Source organism: Myxocyprinus asiaticus, chromosome 30, assembly GCF_019703515.2.
Source record: "Myxocyprinus asiaticus isolate MX2 ecotype Aquarium Trade chromosome 30, UBuf_Myxa_2, whole genome shotgun sequence".
NCBI classification, from domain to species: domain Eukaryota; kingdom Metazoa; phylum Chordata; class Actinopteri; order Cypriniformes; family Catostomidae; genus Myxocyprinus; species Myxocyprinus asiaticus.
Genome location: NC_059373.1, coordinates 35,904,074 through 35,927,884, shown reverse-complemented (window position 1 = coordinate 35,927,884; position 23,811 = coordinate 35,904,074). Strand labels below are relative to the sequence as shown.

The window sequence follows — 23,811 nt, the reverse complement described above, 5'->3', positions numbered from 1 at the left end:
TAGGTGGATTCCTGATGTGTGCAGATTATGGAAAGGAGCTGTAGCATTCAGTTGCTTGTATTTTTTTTCCTTGATGGAAATGTAGAGTTTTCTGAGACCTTTAACTAATTAATTAAGAGGTGTCTCATTTTGGCCGTTTATCAGACAGGTTTGAATCATGCCTAATGTGTGATCTGTCTTTGCACTTTCCATTATAAGCTCCAGTCTTAGACATCTGCCAGCCCAAACCAGTAGAATTCTTTGTGCCTATTTTAGTAACATTGATTTGTCAACACTTTAAATGATTCACTTACCCAAACCATCTGAATACTAGCAGATTAATAATTCTGGGTTATATATTTCTAAATCACTTACTCAGTTTGGCCAAATATATTAATCAGTCTTTCCAATATATCGCTCTGTAACTACTCAATGTCCCAATATCTGTCAGTAAATCAGCCTGGCCGATATATTGATCTCTCAGTACTCAAAGTGGATAATTATTTTCTGATTAAATCATCCTGGCCGATATATCAGTCTCTCAGTACTTAAAATGGACAGTTTTTTTCTGATTAAATCAGCCTGGCCGATATATCGGTTTCTCAGTACTGAAAATGGACCGTTATTTTCTGATTAAATCGGCCTGACTGATTTATCTGTCTTTTATTACTCAAATTTGACAGTTAATTTCTGATTAAATCAGCCTGGCCGATATATCGGTCCCTTAGTACTCAAAATGGTCAGTTATTTTCTGATTAAATCAGCCTGTCAAATACAGGTGCATCTCAAAAAATTAGAATACATCATAAGACCAATAAAAAAAACATTTTTAGTGAATTGTTGGCCTTCTGGTAAGTATGTTCATTTACTGTATATGTACTCAATACTTGGTAGGGGCTCCTTTTGCTTTAATTACTGCCTCAATTCGGCGTGGCATGGAGGTGATCAGTTTGTGGCACTGCTGAGGTGGTATGGAAGCCCAGGTTTTTTTGACAGTGGCCTTCAGCTCATCTGCATTTTTTGGTCTCTTGTTTCTCATTTTCCTCTTGACAATACCCCATAGATTCTCTATGGGGTTCAGGTCTGGTGAGTTTGCTGGCCAGTCAAGCACACCAACACCATGGTCATTTAACCAACTTTTGGTGCTTTTGGCAGTGTGGGCAGGTGCCAAATCCTGCTGGAAAATGAAATCAGCATCTTTAAAAAGCTGGTCAGCAGAAGGAAGCCTGAAGTGCTCCAAAATTTCTTGGTAAACAGGTGCAGTGACTTTGGTTTTCAAAAAACACAATGGACCAACACCAGCAGATGATATTGCACCCCAAATCATCACAGACTGTGGAAACTTAACACTGGACTTCAAGCAACTTGGGCTATGAGCTTCTCCACCCTTCCTCCAGACTCTAGGACCTTGGTTTCCAAATGAAATACAAAATTTGCTCTCATCTGAAAAGAGGACTTTGGAACACTGGGCAACAGTCCAGTTATTCTTCTCCTTAGCCCAGGTAAGACGCCTCTGACGTTGTCTGTGGTTCAGGAGTGGCTTAAAAAGAGGAATACGACAACTGTAGCCAAATTCCTTGACATGTCTGTGTGTGGTGGCTCTTGATGCCTTGACCCCAGCCTCAGTCCATTCCTTGTGAAGTTCACCCAAATTCTTGAATCGATTTTGCTTGACAATCCTCATAAGGCTGCGGTTCTCTCGGTTGGTTGTGCATCTTTTTCTTCCACACTTTTTCCTTCCACTCAACTTTCTGTTAAAATGCTTGGATACAGCACTCTGTGAACAGTCAGCTTCTTTGGCAATGAATGTTTGTGGCTTACCCTCCTTGTGAAGGGTGTCAGTGATTGTCTTCTGGACAACTGTAAGATCAGCAGTCTTCCCCATGATTGTGTAGCCTAGTGAACCAAACTGAGAGACCATTTTGAAGGCTCAGGAAACCTTTGCAGGTGTTTTGAGTTGATTAGCTGATTGGCATGTCAAAATATTCTAATTTTTTGAGATAGTGAATTGGTGGGTTTTTGTTAAATGTGAGCCAAAATCATCACAATTAAAAGAACCAAAGACTTAAACTACTTCAGTCTGTGTGCATTGAATTTATTTAATACACGAGTTTCACAATTTGAGTTGAATTACTGAAATAAATGAACTTTTCCACGACATTCTAATTTATTGAGATGCACCTGTATATCGGTCTCTCAGTGCTCAAAATAGCCAATTATTTGCTGGAAAAATCTGCCTGCTAATATACAGTGCTGTTAACAATTATTTGCCCCATCCTGAGTTCTTCTATTTTGTGTATATCTCATACTAAATTGTTTCAAAAATTCAAATACAATCTAACATTAAACAAAGGCAATATGAATAAATACAAAATACAGTTTATAAATGCTAATGTTATTTATTGAAGCAAAAAAGTTATCCAATACCAACTGCACCTGTGTGAAAAAGTATTTGCCCCCTAAGTTACTAAATCCCCAAATCTATGAAACTGCATTCATAATGGGGTTCAGCTGGACTAGACACACCCAGGCCTGATTACTGCCAGCCCTGTTCAATCAAATCAGCAGCATGAAGTTGGCTGAAAGGTCTCACACTGCAGCACACTATGTCAAGGTCGAAATGAGTTCCAGAAGTGATGAGGAAAAAGGTAATTGAAATACATAATTCTGGGAAGGGTTACAAAGCTATTTCAAAGGCTCTGTGACTCCAAAGAACCACAGTGAGAGTCATTATCTCCAAATGGAGAAAACTTGCCACAGTAGTGAATCTTCCCAGAAGTGGCCGACCTTCCAAAATTTCTCCAAGAGCACAGCGATGACTCATCCTGGAAGTCACACAAAAGCCAAGGACAATATCCAAGGAACAGCAGGCCTCTCTTGCATCAATAAAGGTCACTGTTCATGACTCCAATATCAGAAAGACACTGGCCCAAAATGGCATCCATGGAGGAATGGTGAGATGAAAACCACTGCTAACCAAGAAAAACATTAAGGCTTGTCTGAATTTTGCCAAAACTCACATTGATGATCCTCAAAGTTACATCTGGTGTAAATCAAACACAGAATTCCACAAAAAAAACATCATACCTACAGTCAAGCATGGTGGTGGTAGTGTGATGGTGTGGGGATGCTTTGCTGCTTAAGGGCCAGGGCGACTTGCAAAAATTGAGGGAAACATGAATTCTGCTTTCTACCAGAAAATCCTAAAGGAGAGCGTCTGGTCGTGGCCGGCACACTGCACGAGTGTGTTTGTAGTGTGCTAATCTGCTTAGCATTGCTTATTCTTATACGTTCATCATTTTATCCTTTGCCATTTTACTGCATTCATTTTTTTCCGCTTTTCTACCCTTTCAACTGCGTGTTTTTTACCACATGCACCCGTTTTTGCTCTTTTTGATGTTCTTTTTTTTTCCCCTCTTGTCTACATCTCACGTCTCGACTGTGTGCATTAGTTTTCTCCTCTGTATTTTACACGGATTATTGCATCTGTCTCAAACCTCTGCCGATCAGGAACCACATCGAACCACATTGATCTCAAACCCTTGCCACTCAAGAACAACCATAACAGAAAACAACAAACAATTGCGGTAAGTCATGGTATCCGCTCATGTTATTTCTTCCTGCATTGCATGCCACATGTTTACTATAGCTTCTTCCATAAGCAGTGAGGGATTTACATGTGATAAATGTAAGGAATTAGTCAGGCTGATGGAGAAATTAATGAGTTAGAGACACGCATCCAAATGCTAGTGGAGGTCAGTGAGAAAGAGAAGCCAGTAGATACTTTTTCAGATGCAGGTAGTACAGCGAGCAACACACACACTTTGGTCCCGGCTGTAGAGTTCCCTCTGCAAAGCGACACCACTCTCCCATTCCTGTTAGGTTTTCCAATCGATTCTCCCTACTCAGTGATGCACCCACTGAGAATCATGGTGAAAGAGCCCTAGTAATAGGTGATTCTATTGCAAAGAAGTTAAGGTCCAGAGTTACAAATGACTTGCTCTTATTATCTGATTGCGGCTGCATTTCTTTTCTAGTGCTTTTAGATATTAGTGCTGCCTTCGACACGATAGATCACAACATTGTTTTGAATAGGCTGGAGAATTATGTTGGCATTAGTGGACTTGCATTAGCATGGTTTAGGTCCTATTTATCAGACCGCTACCAATTTGTATGTATAAACGAGGAATTGACAAATCAATCAAAATGTAAGTATGGACTGGCACAGGGATCAGATTTAGGGCCTCTGCTTTTACCTTGTATATGCTTCCCCTGGGAGATATTATCAGGAATCGTGGAATACATTTCCACTTATGCCAACAATACCCAACTTTATATTTCTTCTAAACCTGCCAAAATTTCACAGTTCTCCAAATTAGCAGTGTATCAATGAAATCAAAGATTGGCTAGCCCGAAATTTCCTTCTACTTAATTCTGAAAAAACAGAGGTACTAATTATTTGACCAAAAACCTCTAAAAATAAGCAGCTAAAATATAATTTGTCTCTTCTACAGCAAAGAAATTAGGTATTTGATACCAATCTGTCCTTTGAAAATAAAATTTTCAGTGTTTGTAGAACAGCATTCTTCCACCTTAAATATTGCTAAATTACGACACATGCTCTCTGTTGCTGATGCCGAAAAACGAATTAATGCATTCATGACCTCAAGACTAGATTATTGTAATTCTTTACTGGGAGGATGTCCAGCAAAATCAATAAATAAACTTCAATTGGTTCAAAATGCAGCAGCCAGAGTGCTGGCTAGAACTAAGAAATATGATCATATTAGCCCCATTTTATCATCGTTACATTAACTACCTGTTAAATTGAATATTAATTTTGAAATTCTGTTGACTACATACAAAGCTTTGAATGGTCTAGCTCCGCAGTACTTAAGTGACCTTCTACCACGCTATATTCCATCACGTTGATTACGATCGCAAAATTCTGGCCTGTTAATAGTTCCTAGAATATCAAAATCCACAAAAGGACATAGATCCTTTTCCTATTTTGCTCCAAAACTATGGAATAGTCTCCCTAACACTGTTCGGGACAAAGACACACTCAGTTTAAGTCTAGACTAAAGACTCATCTTTTTAGCCAGGCATACACCTAAATTATCCATCAACTCACAATTAGGCTGCTTAGTTAGGTCTGCCAGAACCAGAAACATTTCTCAGAAACATTTCTCATATGCTAATATTATTCTATTTGTTTCCCTGTCACAACCTCGGGATTCATATCCTGAGGGTACCAGAGATGGCCAAATGCAGCTCCGTTCCTACTTGGTGTCAGACTCCACTGCTACGTGTTGCTGAGTGATGATGACAAAATACAGCCATTGCCAGCCAGACATCACTTCAGTCTATTACGATGGACTTCAGAGGATGAACAGATGCCAACTCCAACTGTAAGACATGGTATGCTTCATATGCCACTGGGAGATACCTTGAACTTAGTATGGACCCCACCGAACCTCACCGAAATGACCTGCCGGTTGAACTGCGATGCACCTCATTGATCTCTGCCTGCATCACCTTTGTCTATTGATGGACTACACTCTTGAAATGGAATACATAGACTATCAATTAATTGCCAACAAAAGCCTTTATCAGCCAACTAATAAAGGACAATGCATCTGTGTAAACTTCTGCAGTTAATCCAGGATGAACATCAAAGACATTAGTCATTAATCTTACAGTTCATACAAAAGCTTTGTTTAAGCATTGACCCGTAACACTTACTTAGTTTAATAATTTTAAACCATGACTTACACTGCACACCAATAACTAATATTGGCATTATTTTAATGATGTTAGCCAGAGGGGAACTGGCCCCCACAGTGAGTCTGGTTTCTCCCAAGGTTATTTTTCTCCATTAACCAACATCTTGTGGAGTTTTGTGTTCTTTGCCACAGTTGCCTTCAGCTTGCTCAATGGGTTATAAATACAATTATCATTTAATTATTTATTTTATACACAATTTACAATCATATTTAATCAAACTAAACAATGATGACCTAAGAATGTATAGATATTACAGTTTTATTTCCTGTTAATACATGATCTTCTGTAAAGCTGCTTTGAAATTGTGTGTTGTGAAAGGCGCTATACAAATAAAAATGATTGACTTGGTCATCCGTCCATGAGTTAAAGCTCAAGCGCTACTGGATTATGCAGCAAGACAATTATCCAAAGCATAGGAGTAAGTCCAACTCTGAATGGCTCAAAAGAAGCTAAATTAAAGTTTTGGAGTGGCCTAGAGAAAGTCCTGACTTGAACCCGATTGAGATGCTGTTGCAGGATCTTAAACGGGCAGTTCATGCTCAAAAACCCTCCAATGTGGCTGAACTAAAGCAGTTCTGCAAAGAAGAGTGGGCCAAAATTCCACCACAGCGTGAGTGAGTGTGATCATTGTACCTTGGTGCGGGGCTTTTTTCTTTCATTTTCTTTAATCGAAGGGGGGCGACACTATCAAGAGTGATAGAGACTGTATTTATATTTTTGGTTATTACATCAGCTGATCTCCAGTTATCGGAAGCGTTTGGTTATAGTTGTTGCTGCTAAAGGTAGCACAACCAGCCATTAAGTTTAAGGGTGCAGTTAGTTTTTCACATGGTACACACAGGTGTCGGATAACCTTTTTGCTTCTTTAAAAAAATATATATATATTTGAAAACTGTATTTTGTGTTTACTCAGGTTGCCTTTGTTTTATGTCATATCTCGTTTGAAGATCTAAAACAATTTAGTATGAAAAATGCACAAAAACAGAAGAAATCAGGGCAAATACTTTTTCACAGCACTGTATCTGTCTCCCAATACTCAAAGTGGCATATTATTTCAGATTGATTAAATCAGCCTGACTGATATGTCAGTCTATCTACTCAAATTGGATAGGTTTTATTTTTATTTTTATTTTATTTTTTTATTTTTATTTTATTTTTATTTATTTTTCAACCTGGCAGATATATAGGTCTATCACTTTGAACACTTTGAACTATTTGAACTAGTTATTCACATGCAACATGTATTTAAGAATATGATTTACCTGCTGTTAGTGTCGTTTAGATAAGTGGTCTGTTTACTTTTACCAGTATACAGCATAAAAGGTCAGCATAATTATGCATGCAGTGTGATATAAGTGCTCACGGAGGTCACAAGGAAACATGAGTGGAATGCACATTGCAGCGGTGAAGTTTGATGAATATGGGGTCACCTGCTCAACATAAAACCATAAAATGCACAGCAATCCTCCACAAGCCCAACAACAGGTGTGAGGCAGCAGGAATCATCAAGCTTTCCTAGAAAATACTATTTGCATTCCAGAGCCTTGATGGTGTGATTTCCTGGAATCTTGACCTCAATAATCTGTTTATCTGCTCATTTTTAATTCCACCTTTTGCTATTTTTTTTTTTTTTTTTTTATGTTTGTAATTTACTGAATGACAGATCTGTGGTGACCGCTCATATTCCTCCACATTTCCTCTGACTCATGTTTCTAAAACATCCCTGTGGCACATTGTGACCTCTCCTTAGCTAGTGCTAATGGTTTTGAAAACAACAACTCTTCTGAGATGGAAGAAATTTAGTAAGACTTGCAGATGTGGTCTCAAGTTACATGTTCCCCCAAGTTACATGTACATATTTTCTATATGTTATATTTCAAGTTTTCTGAATGACAGATTGATGACAGAGTTGCATTTTTTTGGGTGGGGGGGCTTGAACAGACAAATTGACACCAGTCTGTTTTCTGCACAATGATAAGTTGTCAGTTTAAACATGCAGGCTGTCTAAAAACAGCCACAGTTCAGGCTGAGTGTAGATCCTCTATCCCAGCTGTTTAGAAGAAGCAGCTGGCCAAGTTTCTTGTTTGGCTGGTGTGTTCTTCATAAAATAAATGTCCTGCACTGGCTTTAGTGGTGTCCGCCTGAGCTGTGGAACGCTGAGGGTTGTTTAGGAGGAAACCATAAAATGCATCCCGGAACAACCCAAACCCAGAAGTCATGGTCTCAGACCACAACCATTATATGTCACAGTCTAAATGGAAAGTGGGGGTTAAGCTTGTTTTAGCTGAGGTTACACACATGTAGACAGACTCTCTAAAAAAATGTCTCAAAATATGTGATATGCCATTTTAAAGCCGTTTTCATTAATAGGACAGCTAAACTAGATTTTTACATTTCTTGAAGAAAATGTGTGTGGTGCTTGCCCATACAAAGTCGTGATTTAATGACTATATTACTGCATGCCCTCTCATTGTCTTTAAGTCTTACTCATACTTTTGAGAACATATTTTAACTTCCAGAATAATTTCATCAGCGTCTTTAAAGCCACCACAAACTGTTTTGATGTAATGGAAATGTATTTTAATATTTAGCAAATAAAATTCACAGCAATTCACACGTTATTTAAATGTTTAGCAAAAAACATTCACAGCAATTCACACATGATATTTGTAAATAAAATCATTATGGATGCACCCAAATTTTGGCCAAAAATTCAATTTTCTTTCCTTAGGAAACACCACTAATAATTGGATTAGATACTCAGCCAAACACTGTTAACTTTTTTGAATTCAACTCCAGTGCCACGTTCTTATTGGAAAAGTGCTAAAAGTTCCTTAGAGGGTTCTGGCTCATACAAGGAGCAGGAAATATTTTGCTTTCCCTCATGCAAAGCCCTTCCAGTGAGCTGCTCTGTAATGTGCACACGAGAACCTTGAACACTTGTTTTGAGCCCTGCATTCCCTGATACTGCCTTCATGATTTAATGAAAACCTGAGTCTGTGTGCTTGTCACGAGTATTGGATCTCTTGTTGATTGCATATCGCATGTCTGGGACCGAGGTCTCCTTGAAATGGCCCCTCAGTTATCTGAAAACGGCATATTCATATACAGTAAATCAGATGTTTTCCCCCTGCATGTTCTTATTTTGTATCACATAGTCAGATGCTGTTCTTAGTTTAGTCCTTCAACATAAGCATCATGATTAAAGGCTAAAGACCTATTTACACCAAGCTTTTCGATACGACAAAGTTTTCAAAAAAATAGATGATGAACTGCTTTACACAAGGTTTAAAAGTTGTACTCCGACTTAGTTTGTTTCAAATAAAAAGTGTCCGTAAGTTGTTAATTGTTGGTCTTCGAGTACAAGGAAGATAAAGCCATAGTTGCAACAATCAAGCGAATTTTAATGGTCAGCATCATCCAAACACTGCCAACCACGTTAAAATAAAATGATACATTATAAAATTCTGAGTCTAAGTACTGATTATCATTGTCCCATATCTGCCAAACATGTTGAGAGGTCCAGACATCATCTGCAGCCTGAAACAGAACTTTTGGTCAGAAAGCAATAGGATGCTCACAAACAGAACAGTTTGAAATGCACCTTATTTTCATCCTAACTCCATATAAAGCCTCTGAAAGCAACTTTTTTTCTCAGTATAAAAATATACAGTAAATATAGGATTTCTAATGAAAAACTAGCACTGTTGTCCACTATAGTGGTCATTGTGTTTAACAACTTGGCGTTTCACAATAAACACTCAAATTGTCAAAATGGCGGAGAGAGACTCATGACGGCATGCGAAGGGCAGACGTGTGAGGGACAGCTCTGCGCACTTTGCTAATTTTTTTAATTATTTTCATGATATAATCCGGTAAAATTCGATACACCCAGTTACACATTTGCTGTTTGAGGTAAACATGGCAAAGAAGTCAAAATCCGCAGGCTCTGGAGACATTAAAAGACACTTACGGGTTCAAGATGAAAGCCCAGACAGGCCTGTGGACCGGGGACTCGATTTGGATTGCGCGGCGAGAGAAGAAAACCAGCGTCAACTGTCCAACATGTCAATGATGTTGACGAAGGTACTTGCGGTCTTGGAGGATCTCGCTGTAATACGTCGATTGATTACAGCGATGGAAAAAAAAAATTCACTGAGTTAGTCACAAGAGTGACAGATATTGAAAAACGAATCGATTATTTGGAGTCATCAGAGAGGGAATTATCCGCTAATTCTTGAAACGTGTTCTTGAAAAGCTTGAAGATTTTGAGAATAGAAGCCACAGGAATAACGTTCGAATTGTTGGAATTCCTGAGCATGAGCAGGGCAGAGATATGGTGAAATTCCTAGACGAGCTTTTCCCGAGTCTGCTTGACAAAACAGGCAACAAGCCACAAAATCGAGCGAGCTCACAGAGTCCCAGCTCACAGATCTGATGAGGGAGAAAGGCCCCGATCGATTCTGGCCAAATTTTTGAGATCATCCGATAAAGATCTCGTGTTGCGAAAGGTGAGGAGCAAAGGAAAGCTTTCTTGGAAGAATTACAATATTTTCTTGTTCCCGGACTTTGTGAACTCAACGAGAGAAACGCGATCTGTTTAAGGAATGCAAGAAACTCTTACATCAGCGGAAGATCACTTTTGCTTTGATGTTTCCAGCCAAACTGAGAATAAACATCAAGGACGTCAGCAAAGTATTTACATGTCCCAATCAGGCAATGTCTTTTATTGAAACAATGGGTGAGTAACCATTGGGTGTTTCTCTTGTGAGTGGGTTGACTCACTGTACATACTCTGCCTTTTGGAGGAAGCTGGGCGCCATTTTTGTTTCTTTTTGTGTTGGCTCCGCCGAGCGGCTGGAGTTTGTTTTGTTTTCTGGATTAACACTTTTCCTTAAAGAAACATTTGCATTGACGGAATATCACTTTTACAATGAAGTTCCCGGGCAGATTGAGAATAGACACTATGGATGACTGCAAAATATCTACATGCCCACACAGAGGATGTCTTTTATAAAGTTTATATACTTTTATGCGGCCTCCGAGTGAATTGACTCTTGACCATCCGAGGAACTGGGATGCGTGTTTTGTTTCCTTTTGTGCTGGTTCCGCCTAGCGGTTGGAGATTGTTTTGTTAAATAACACTACTTCAGGACAGTTATGGATGAATCTGTCAGTTCCTTGTGCTTATGCCTCCTGCTGGCTGGAGTATGATGTGTGGAGTATTTTCGTGGGACACTGAAATAATTACATCATCTGTTGCACTCATCAGCTGGCTCACTGAAGATTAGTTTGTCTGTCCGAGGAAAATTAACAGCTTTATATCGACTGGAATTTATTTTGTGAAGGAACACACTTTTGAGACAGTTCTGTGAATGAGTCTACACGTTCTTTGTGTTTATTCTGCCTATTGGCTGGGGTTTGTTTTACAAAATATTTGATGTTATGTAATTTTGCCTTACAAATTTGTGAGGCACAATTGAGCAATCCGAGCAATCCGCCTTGTAGGCGTTCATGGACTCTTTGAGTTTAAAGGGATTGATGCCGGTTGGCGCTTTCATGTGCGGGATTAATGCACACGTTTTTCTTTTTTCTGTTTGTTTTGTTCGGGGGGAAGTTCAGGGTTTTATTGTTGCATTTATGTTGAAATGTGGTCTTCATAATTTTGTTTTTGACACAATTTATTTTTTCTATTATATCAAAATGTCAAATGTTAATATGAGTGTACTATCTCCATATGGAATGTGAATGGGTTGGGGCACCCCATAAAAAGAAGGAAGGTTATTTCTGTTCTTAAGCGCAAGAAATATGATATAGTGTTTCTTCAAGAAACGCATCTTTCCCCGCAGGAAGCTGAAAAATTTGTGAAGATATGGGGTGGACATCTTTTCTTTAGTTCTGGCTCAAGTAAGAGCAAGGGAGTCATTATATTGGTAAATAAACATCTACAATTCAAATTTCTCAAACAGTTTAATGCTAAATTAGGAAGAGTCATTATTGTTTTAGCAGAAATTCAGGGGCAAAGTCTGATTTTGGCTAATATTTACGCACCTAATGCTGATGATCAGGGCTTTTTTTTATAGATCTTGAAGGGATGTTGCAAGTCGCTGGCACCCCTCATGATACAATATTGGGAGGAGACTTTAATCTTTTGATGGATTCAGTCCTTGATCATAGTGAAGCAAAAGTGTGTAAGCCACCTAGAGCAACATTGACGCTTCACAGGATGTGTACAAATCTTGGTCTTACAGATATTTGGAGACTTTTGAACCCATCTGGTAGGGAATATACATTTTTTTCATCAGTCCATAAGATTTATTCTAGAATAGATTTTTTTTTTTTTATATCCAAGTCCCTCATTTCATCTGTTGTTGATTGATCAGTTGGAAACATCTTAGTCTCAGATCACGCCCTGGTGAGTTTAGAGGTGTTGCCACATATAGAGAAAAAGAAATCATATAGTTGGTGCCTTAATGTATCCCTTTTGCAAAATCCTGATTTCCAACAAATGTTAAAGACTGAAATCAATGTTTATATGGAGACCAACTGGTCCTCAGTATCCTCTGTGGGCGTGGCTTGGGAGGCACTTAAGGCAGTTCTTAGGGGCCGGACCATACAGTATGCATCATTCATCAAAACATCCAAAGCACGAGAACTTGTGGAGTTGGAAGGAAATATTAAAAGTGCCGAGGCAGAGCTGAAGCACCGTATGTCGTCTGATGGCCTCTATTGAAATATAGATATAATACTATTTTGTTGCAGAAAGTAGGGTTTTGGTTATTCAGGGCAAGACAGTCATACTTTGAGTCGGGTGACAAAGCAGGGAAGCTTTTGGCTAGATATATAAAGCAGAGAGAGTCTCTTTCTATCATTCCCTCAGTGAAATCTGCTGGTGGTGAAATTTTTACCTCAGCCACTGATATTAATAATGCTTTTAAAGAGTTCTATCTTGATCTTTATAGTTCCACGTCTTCGTCTACTGATGAAGATATTAGAAACTTTGTGGAACCATTAGATCTTCCTAAACTGAAGACTGAGCAAAAAAACTCTCTTGATTCTGAGGTAACCTTGGAGCTTGACAAGGTAATTATGTCCCTACCTACTGGTAAGGCTCCGGGGCCAGATGGTTTTGCTGCAGAAATTTTTAGATCCTATGCTACAGAACTGGCTCCACTTTTGTTAGAAGTTGATACTGAAACATTAAAGAATGGAAAGCTTCCTCCAACCATGACACAAACCCGGATCAGTCTGATTCTTAAAAAGGACAAAGATCCAAGCAAGTGTAAAAGTTACCGTCCAATTTCCCTGATCCAGCTAGATGTAAAAAGTTTGCAAAACATTTTGGCTAACCGATTAAGTAAAGTTATGACATCTCTTATAGATCAGGTGGGGTTTATTCAGGGCCGCAGCTCTTCTGATAACATCAGGCGTCTCATCATGTGGTCAGTGGCGAATGAACAATCTCCGGTCGCTGCCATCTCATTTGACGCCGAAATGCATTTGATATAGTAGAATGGGATTATCTTTTTAAGATTTTGGAAATGTATGGGTTCGGGAGTACATTTATTGGTTGGCTTAAGTTACTTTATTAGACACCTGTAGCAGCGGTACAAACAAATGGATTAATTTCAGATTATTTTACTCTGGATAGGGGCACTCGGCAAGGCGCCTTCCAGTGGCCCAGACAGGGCATTAAGTATTTGGGTATTTTATTCCCAGCAAATTTGTCTGATTTAGATGGTGTTAATTTTGACCCTTTAATAAAAAGGTTTTCGAGTGATGTGGGTAGGTGGGCTTCATTACATTTATCGATAATTGCGAAGGTTAATGTTATTAAAATGAATTGTATTCCAAAATGTAACTACCTGCTACAATCTCTCCCTGTAGATGTCCCCCTCTCTTATGTCAAGCAATTTGATAGCATAGCGAAGTCCTTCATTTGGAATGGTAAACGTCCCAGATTGCATTTTAATAAGTTACATAGGCCGATAGTCAAAGGTGGGCTAGGCCTACCCAAGATTTTGTTTTATTACTATGCGTTCAGTCTTAGACATTTGGCTCATTGGTCACTTCCACCTGAGAGAGCCCCTCCCTGGTTTGTTATTGAACAGGCAGTTCTTGCCCCTATTTTGCCATTGCAAAGCATCTCTATCAAACTAATCTGAAAAGTTAAGTTACACCCCGTTATTTTGCATTTACACTCGGTATGGACTAAAGTGTCCAGATTGTTTAAATTGGACACTTATTTAAATGTTGCCTTGAGCATATGGTAGAACACAAGATTGTGTATTGGCAAGTCCCCTTTCTGCTGGCCGGAGTGGATTGCTACACTCGGTGACCTATATGAAAGTGGAGTGTTGAGATCATTTGAAAACTTGGTCCAACATTTTGGGATTCCCAGACCTCAGTTTTATAGGTATTTACAACTGCGTCACCTGCTTTGTACTATTTTTGGGAGTAGCACACACCCCCCTAAGGAGGCAGATGCTTTGGGAGAGGTGATTGCAGCATTTGGAAAAGGTCTTGAGGCATCAGTGTATTACTCCCTGTTAATTCAGAGTCTGGGGGACGGAGCCAGAACTTCTCTCAAGACAGTATAGGAGAAAGATTTCAACTTGGCATTGGAGGAATGAGTGTGGGCTAAGATTCTTAAACATGTTAAGTCTGCACCTAGAGATGCAAGGGTGCATCTTATACAATTCAAAATGTTGCATAGATTTTATTTGACCCCTCTAGACTGTGTAGGCTTGGTCTTAAAGACATCCACCTGCTGGAGATGCCAATGGAAGGATGGAGACATGGCCCTTGTTTTTTGGTGGTGTGTCGAGATCCAGAAATTCTGGTTGAAGTTTCAGAATTTTTTGTGCGACGTGGTGGGCACTCAGGTTTCGTTTTGCCCCAGATTTTGTGTTCTGGGCGATGGGGAGGTCATCGAATTTTTGGAGGGCTCTCGGGTGGGGTGTGGAGAGAGTATTGTAGTATAGTTTTTAAGTGAGTATGATTATTATGTGTGTATATGTATCTGTATCTGTGTGTATATATATATATATATATATATATATATATATATATATATATATATATATATATATATAATAAATGTATATATAATAAATGTATGTGTGTATGTATATATTTACTTATGTGTGACCACAGGATTGTTTTTTTGGGGGGGGGGGGGGTTAAATGTTGCATGTGTGTGTGTGTGTGTGTATATATATATATATATATATATATATATATATATATGTGTGGGGGTGTGTGTGTGTGTTTCTTGTTATTATAAGATTTAATAAAAAAAATTGAATTACCAAAAAAAAATCGTCAAAATGGCATATCAGATGAAACTACCTTCTAATCTTTTGACTCAAACAGGTTTTAATGTAAAAACATAACGTGGTTTCTTACCAGATGTAGTTTTGATGGCTTTTCCCTCAAAAACAAACTCCGCTGTGATCGCTGCCATGTTGTTTTGTCACATAACACCATGCATCAAAAGTTTAACCCTTTTCTGACAGCCCAGAATGTTCTGAACTGAGATCAGTCGATTTAAATGAAATGAAATTATACATAACGTATAGCGAAGACAAAACACAATGTCCACACAAATGGACGTGGGGTCGCACAAGGTTAATGTGAGTAAACCTATATTTTCAGATGGGTTGTAATTTGCATTGCATTATGAATTGTGATCTGACACATTTTGAATTGCCACAACAAATGCATATCTTGAGGTGTGTACGTTTACATGCGGTTTGGGCCTTACATTTTCAGTCCACCTCAATTATGTAAGTATTCGTGTTAATTTTTTTTCTGAATTTTGGATACAAATTAAGATATCTTAGATTTAATTTAGTGTAAAAATGAGTTGTAAGGTTAGGAACTGAGAACTAGTTCCTAATTCAAAATCGGGAAACCAAATGATTTTCATGACTTTCCATTCCGTTAACGGTTTTCAAACGTGCAGTTTTTCCACAGACACAACGCCATGCCAGAATACTTTGACAGTGTTTCCTTCGCTACCATTGAACGGCACTGAAACACTGCTACTAAAACAGCAATGTGAAACATACAGCACGAGCAGCGTCGCCTGATTCCTGAACAAATTACTCTAATAAGCTGTGTCTTTTGAATTAACAGCAAAACATACAATGCTTCCTACCAAATGAATGACTTTTATCAGCTGATTCTTTTTAGTGGATCATAAACTTGCTGAACCACAAGTTATTAACCAAGAATTCAGAGTAATTAATGAATGATTCAAATAACTTAATTAAAAAGTCTGTGTAAATGCCATTTGCAAGAATCAAACTGGATCTGACTAACACTGCTGAGGGCAGTATATCCAATAAGAATTTTTTTATTTCCAAATATTACTTCCTCAAAAGTAGTACAAGAATTGTTAGTGGCATCGTTGAGAAACCAGAACGGAATCCCTGCGGTTTTACTAATAGTTTTTAGCTTAAAGTTATTTGATTGTGTATTGATGGTTAGTGTTCATGTGACTTGTGTTTGTCATGGTTTCTCAGGTGGAGCAGTCTAAGGTGCTGATTAAAGAGGGCGGGGTTCAACTGCTGCTCACTATTGTGGACACGCCAGGGTTCGGAGATGCCGTGGATAACAGCAACTGGTAAGATTTGTTTGTTTTCCGTGCAGAATCTCTGCATCTCGCATGTAAAGGGCAAATGACCTCTTCACATTAACAAATGAGGGATGGTATTTTATATTGCATGTGCTCTCGGGTGTGTGTGTGCGTGTGTACTGTATGTGTGAGTGATAACAGTTCTCACTGCATGTTGCTGACACTAAATGTTGGTTGTGTGTTTATGCAGCTGGCAGCCTGTCACCGATCACATCGACAGCAAGTTTGAGGATTACCTCAATGCAGAGTCACGCGTCAACAGACGCCAGATGCCCGACAGCAGAGTACATTGCTGTCTGTACTTCATCGCCCCCTCTGGACATGGGTAGGTACTCCATTTCAAACATTAAAGGGGTCATTGACACAAAAATTATAATTCTGTCATATCATTTGCACACATTCTTGTTGGCCTTAGTCACCTTTCACTCTTACTGCATCCTCTTATGCAATGAAAGTAAATGGTACCTCAGACTGCCTGGCATCCCCTTTGGTGTTCCTCAGAAGAAAGTCAGGTTTGGAACAACATTAGAGTGATTAAATAATGACACATTATTCATATTTGGGTGAACTATCTCTTTAAACAAACACACACCCTCTACAATTGTTTTTTCTGTGGAGGGGTTTCTGTACGCTCTAAAGCAGGGGTCTTCAACAATTTTCAGGCCAAGGACCCCTTTGTGGGTAGAGAGACGGAGCCAGGACCCCCGTTACATATTGTGTAAAATTTAGTGTTGCGTTTTATTCCTATAACAACACGTGTGTGGTGCTGTGGTACAATATGATTGTATGTACATACTTCATGATTCTTACATTGCAAAGCCAATTAAATAATCACTAAATGCTGCCCTGCTGAAAAGACCAGCTTAAACCAGCATAAGCTGGTTGGCTGGTTTTAGCTGGTTACCCAGCCTGGTCATACGTTAGCTGGTCAGTCTGGTTTTAAAGGGGTTTTGAACACTTTTTTTAGCTGGTCAGGCTGGTCATGCTGATCTCAGCTGGTCAGGGTGGTCTTAGTTGGTCAGGGTGGTCTTAACTGGTCAGCCTGGCCAAGCTGGTTTAAGCTGGGAGGCCAGCTGGTCTCCCAGCCTGACCAGCTAAAAAGTGATCAGACCCCCTCTGAAATCAGCTAATAAATCAGCCTGACTAGGCTGGGTGACCAGCTAAATCCAGCCAACCAGCTTAAGCTGGTTTTAGCTGGTCTTTTCATCTGGGACAGCAGGGGTCTACAACATTTTTGACATGAAGTGACATTTTTAATTTTCGTGGTTAATCCCTGTGCCAAACTTCCTCCAAAAAGAAAGAAAAAGACAGACAGAGAGACAGACAAACAGAAATACCCTTTCCATGCAGAATGAAACAACTTTTATAAGGTTACTAAAATGGAGTCTTCATCTCATGTGAGTGATCGATTTTATACATATATTTCAAAATTACTGTTCATTTCATTGAATAAAAATTTGTAATGAAGAAAACAATGACTTAATGTATGACTTAAATTATATTGATTTGAGAGTCACCATCTTGTGTGTGTGGAACGTTAAGGACCATGTATGCCAGCTTGATAATCTCAGCGGTAATTATTTATTTACACCAGGCAAGTAAGCTTTTGTTCTGAAAGTAAAAAGCATCTAATAATAAAAAAAAAAAAACCAGCGTAACCAACGTAAACCAGACGTGTTTACTCACGCGACCCTCTACTGCAGCACTGCTGAACTTGATGTGTGTCACGCTTTGAGTGGCTTTTGATGAGCAGTGGTTGTGTGAAGGTTTTGTCCGGGCTGCTTGCTTCAAATGGATAGCACTGTTTTGTCACACTTTAAGATTTGGCATACAGCTGCAAAGGACTTCAACATGTGGATAGACTAAAATTCACATTCATCTTGCGTTACTCGCGAGTGAGTTGAGTGATTGATTATTACAAATGCCAATGGTGGATCAAACAATAATTTGCTGACCCCCTGCGGTACCACCCCGAGCCCCCTGGGGGTCGCGGATCCCCCGTTGAAGACCCTTGGTCTGAACCATCCTCTGATTACTTATGTTATTTTAAGTAAAATCTCAGAGCTATCAAGTGGTCAAAAGACATAAACTGACCTAAAACAGAGTTTGGCTCTTCTGCCATGTGCCTGTTTATGAATTCCCAGCTCTAAAACTTGCTGGTGAAGAACATGGTGAAATGTAAGTGTAATGTTCATTTGTCTGCATGTTTCTCTTAGCATGTTATGCCAAAAATCACAAATTCTTCCTTTGAAACTCTCCCCCAAACTCCTCAGAATGTCAGCCTGGTGAAATTTAGAGATAATTAGCCAGAGTAGTCTCCTTTTGAAACATTTTTATAATATTGTGCATTGTATATTTAACTGAGATTTTTAGAAATGTCTAAGAGATTGTGAGTGCTGCTTGCCTGTGCAAAACTCTCTGCCACTATGTTACGATGTAGTGGGTGGTTTCCAGGTGTTACTATGCGGTTTGCTAGGGTGTTCTGGATTTCAGTGTTTGCGGACTGGCAACAAATCAAAATATCCAAGTCTATATGCTATATTTTTTCTCTTGATGTAGCTCAGGTCTTTGGACATTTTGCTCGTTTTATCATCTGCCAGACGAAAACCGTTTGTTTATAAACCTATAGTTTATGAAAGGACCAGCTCACCTCTCCTGAACAAGCATTTATAACAACAGAATTATGTGAATGTTTATTTTAAATGTTATAAAAAATAATTGTCTTTTTGAAATGTAGTTTGGAATAATTGCACTGCATTTTTGCTAATTCAAATTTTTCTGCTCAAAAAGACATGAATATAATTTTTTTGAAATATGTTGAAAATGATGTACACTCACCTGAGATGAAGACTCCAGTCTTATCAGAAACCTAATAAAAGCTGTTTAATTTTACATGGAGTGGGTCGCCCCCTCATGGACACTGCCGTGATGACAGCACACGCCAACCTGTGTCATGCAATTGACTGAGTTACTAATATTAATAATGACAAAAATAATAATGTGTACTTTATATGTCCAATGTTCAAACATAAAAGTACATGTAAACAAAACGAGCAAACCAAAACTAAAACAACAAACACAATATATTACAGACAACAACAGAGCCCAAGTCAACAGTACAGTCCAGAGTGATGGTGGTGTATTGATAAACAGGAGTGTGATTCACCAGACAGTCCGAACAGAATGAGTGCAAGTGAAAATATCAAATGTCCAAAAAAGATCCCTGCAGGAGACAAACCACTATGACCTGCAGCTCTCACGGATAAGCGGTGTGACATCAAACGGCAAGCAAGAACACAAGGCGGTGTTCAGCTGGCAGAGAGTTCACGAGCCGAGGCTGCACGGTCACGGTCCAGCTCGCAACAACGTGTGAAAATACGTTGGATTGAATGCCAGAATGTCCATGATAGGAATGTAGTAACAAAATAGAAGATAAACAAACATATTTGGTGTAAAGCGGCAGTAAGCGGTGTAAATTTGTATAAAGACAAAAAAGTATCATTCATTTTCACCTGCTGATGAGAATACAGTGTGTTTTTATGTGTGTTAACTGAAAGTCACACTGTCTCCACAGACTGAGGGACAAATTAATTCCCTGCCGTTTATTTATTGCTCTTCTCGCAGCACATGTGGCTTTACTACGAGCCGAGCTACAGGTTCAGCCAAGCGGTGATACCTCACTACTGTAGTGTACAAACCTATGGGGCTGTTTTTGGACTCGTGCTCAGAGTTAAATTTGAAACATTAAACCCTCACATTCTCTCTCTGTCTGTCAGACTGAAACCACTGGATATTGAGTTCATGAAACGGTTACATGAAAAAGTGAACATCATCCCGCTCATCGCTAAAGCAGACACACTGACTCCAGAGGAGTGCCAACAGTTCAAGAAGCAGGTGAGGGTGTTCATATGTGCAAATGAAATTCTCAGCCATATTTTAAACTTTTGTAACTATTTGTTTTGTCCCCTGAAGACCGCTAAGATTTCTTGCATCAAAAATGTTGTAATTTAGTTTTACGTGACCATTTTCCATCCTTTCTCTGACCCTTGCCTGACCTCTTTTGTTTTTTTATGTTTTTTTTTTTGTTTTTTTTTTAGTAAGACTAAACACTGGTTTTCCATGATATGTTGCCTTTAAGGTACATTTGTTACAAATGTGGTAGCATGAATAAGCTTTTACTCTTCATTCAGTTTGATATTGGCTGACCTAGCTGATCAACAGAGCACTGCATTGAAACTGGAGTTATGTCACACATCACACCATCCTGAAAGCATTCCCAGTGTTTGGAACGATCCATGTGGGATAGTTTCACATCCCTAAAAAAGCTGAAGTCACTGGTTTGCATGTAACGTGGTTTGAGTAGTGCTGCAAACATTGTCTGCTGTGAAAACTCTTCGTAAGAGCACATAAATCTATGATTCTGCTGAAAATTTTGGGAGCAGATCTCCACTTCGCATGAAAGTTGCAATCCCAAACCAATGACACTGAGAGTCTATAGAGTCTGCTGGGAGATACCAAGCTGCTATAACCGTCTTTTTGACGTGTCTGCACTATTCTTACTCTTTATGCCTCACTCTTTTTGTTTTGCTCTTTTCCCAGATAATGAGAGAGATCCAGGAACACAAGATCAAAATCTATGAGTTCCCAGAGACAGATGATGAAGAGGAGATTAAGCTAGTGAAGAAGATCAAGGTTTGTGTGTGTTCTCCACCGTTGATGAATTATTTACTGTTCTGACACTCTTATGCTAAATATGGTTGTCACTCCTCTTCTTAATCCTGTTTTTGTACACGCTGAATTCTGCTATTTTCAGGAAAAAATTCAGGTAGTGACAACTTGCATTTTCATTAAATAGTGTGTACAGGGGGGCCTAGGTAGCTCAGCTAGTATTGACGCTGACTACCACCCCTCGTGAGTTCAAATCCAGGGTGTGCTGAGTGATTCCAGCCAGGTCTCCTAAGCAACCAAATTGGCCCGGTTGCTAGGGAGGGTAGAGTCACATGGAGTAACCACCTTGTGGTTGCGATTAGTGGTTCTTGCTCTCAATGGGGCACGTAGTAAGTTGTGCGTGGATCGCAGAGAGTAGCATGAGCCTCCACATGCTGGGAGTCTCCGCGGTGTCATGCAAAATGAGCCACGTGATAAGATGCGTGGATTGACTGTCTCAGAAGCGGAGGCAACTGAGACCTGTCCTCCGCCACCTGGATTGAGGTGAGTAACCGCGCCACCACGAGGACCTACTAAGTAGTGGGAATTGGGCATTCAATATTGGGAGAAAAAGGGAATAAAAAAATAAATAAAGAGTGTATACAGAACTGAACTGAACAACAGGTTGTTAATGCAGTCATGCCACTCTCTTGGATGCTGACAGCTGATCTGAAGGGGTATTTACTTTTGGTCACTTCATGCATTTTTGCTGATCGGATTGTTATCTGATTATGAAAAGTGTAAATGCCCTCCAAGATGGATTTGCAACAGATATGAATCTGATCAGCTCAAACCACCTCCGAACCACCACCACCTCAATTGCAATCCGATCAGTAAAAATGCATAAAGTGACCCCTTAAACAAAATAACATCTATTATGATGAACAAGTTTTTAATCATTTTTTTATATTAATGATTGATGGTTAAACCACTTGACATTTAAGTCATTAAATAATTTTTTTTTATAAAAAATGCTATAGTTTTTCAAAAATTTATGAAATCAACAAAGATTACATTTCTACCAACTTGATTTATATGTTTTATACTAGATTTTTTTAAAAAGATTTCTTATTTTTATCATCTTGGGCAACCTTATTTGTCATCAACCCTTTGGTCAAAAATTGCGGCAACAGTTTCACAGGAAACAGGTGCCGTTCTTGTTTCTTTTTTACAGCCGCAAGAGGGAAATGTTATTATGTCAACCATCGCAGTTTGGGAGTGACTCCTAGAACAGTAATTTAAGGGATTCACTCCCACGTCACTCCACAAACTCAGTCCACACTCGCAGAGCATTAACTGATCAAATATTGGCTCTTTAATTCACTCCACCAGGCAAACAGGTCAAACAGAGACACACACTCACAGACTATGATGAAGAGTCAATATCAGCTGCCTGATTCTGTGACCGCGCTTTCCCAGCCTCTCTTTATGTCTTTACATTTTTACATGTTACATATGTGAATATGTATATATACAGTATATGTGTGATTTTTGTGTCCTTCAGGACCGTCTGCCTCTGGCTGTGGTGGGCAGCAACACCATCATCGAGGTCAATGGGAAGCGTGTACGAGGGCGGCAGTACCCCTGGGGCGTGGCAGAAGGTAAGGGGTGAAAGGTCACTGAGTGTGTGTTTATAGGGTAAAACAGGCCCTCAGGGTGGTGTTGTACACAAGTACACAGCCGATCTTTCCCATGTCACACTGATGCAGAGTCCACGAGATGTGTGTTACTCCATATCAAAGTTAAACAACAACATTTGCTTTTTTCTAAGCTGGGGTCATCACATCTATCAGAAACTTCAGCCATTTAACCAGTACAAGAAGTCTTTACATGTGACACATTCACCAAATGATGTTTAGCCTCCAGTGAATCATTCAGGACAGACTCTGGCAGTGAAAAATCAAGTGATCTGTTAAAGTTGCACTCAAAAAGTTTTACTTTAAATGAAAATTCTGAATTTTCATTTTTGGTTGAAGTATCCCTTTAACTGGCAAGGCTGGCATTCTTACAAGTGTGTTAATGAAAACAAGCTGGAAGGAAGGGATGTGAACTGGGAACTAAAGTGCTAGTTAATGAAAAAAAGGGGCTTGTACAAAAAGTGAGCCTGCAGATCTGCAAACAGGAAGTGTGTGTCCTTTGATGTTTCTCCTGTAGGGCCTGTCACATGATGCGCTGTAAACATACAGTATGAAATATGAGCTCTGCTGGAGCCATGAATGAAGCTTTGAAGATGAAAGTCCACTGATATTTCTAAACTTATGCACTTCAAGCAGAAGGTCGGGATGCTTGCTGTGATGTTACTCCTTGTAACTTCTGCTCACTCTATTCCAATCAATGTAAAAGCTGTCAGATCACCTTTGCACTTCTTGTGAACGTTCCTGTTGAGCCCAGTGGATTTTCTAAAGCGATTTGTCTGGAGCTGATGTCAGGCCAGATCTGCCCCTCTATTCTCGACTCTTTGACCTGCGAAATCACCAGGGTTGTTTCAGCCAAATCCTCTCAGTAACCTGAACTCAGAGCAGGGTTACAGTGTCCAAGTTTAGAGTCATTGTTGCCACTATGTTTGTCAGATAGGTAGGTAGAAAGGTAAGTATTAGGGCTGGGTGATATACCAAATATCAACATATTATTGAGGTGGTTTTGCTGGCAATATAAAATTAGCAATGAATATCGCAGGATTGTAGTGTGTGTTTTTT

The 23,811-nt window shown here is 39.3% G+C and overlaps 1 protein-coding gene across 2 annotated transcripts in view; it reads left to right on the top strand.

Annotated features, from left to right (window-relative positions):
* Nucleotides 1-23,811, top strand: part of LOC127420729 (septin-7) — a 77,389-nt gene that overhangs the window by 45,864 nt on the left and 7,714 nt on the right. For both annotated transcript variants that reach the window (XM_051663239.1, XM_051663238.1), the window contains exons 4-8: nucleotides 16,296-16,396; nucleotides 16,599-16,733; nucleotides 20,185-20,302; nucleotides 21,008-21,100; nucleotides 22,620-22,716. In XM_051663239.1, the coding sequence (XP_051519199.1) occupies nucleotides 16,296-16,396; nucleotides 16,599-16,733; nucleotides 20,185-20,302; nucleotides 21,008-21,100; nucleotides 22,620-22,716 (544 nt within the window). The remainder of the gene's footprint in view (nucleotides 1-16,295; nucleotides 16,397-16,598; nucleotides 16,734-20,184; nucleotides 20,303-21,007; nucleotides 21,101-22,619; nucleotides 22,717-23,811) is intronic.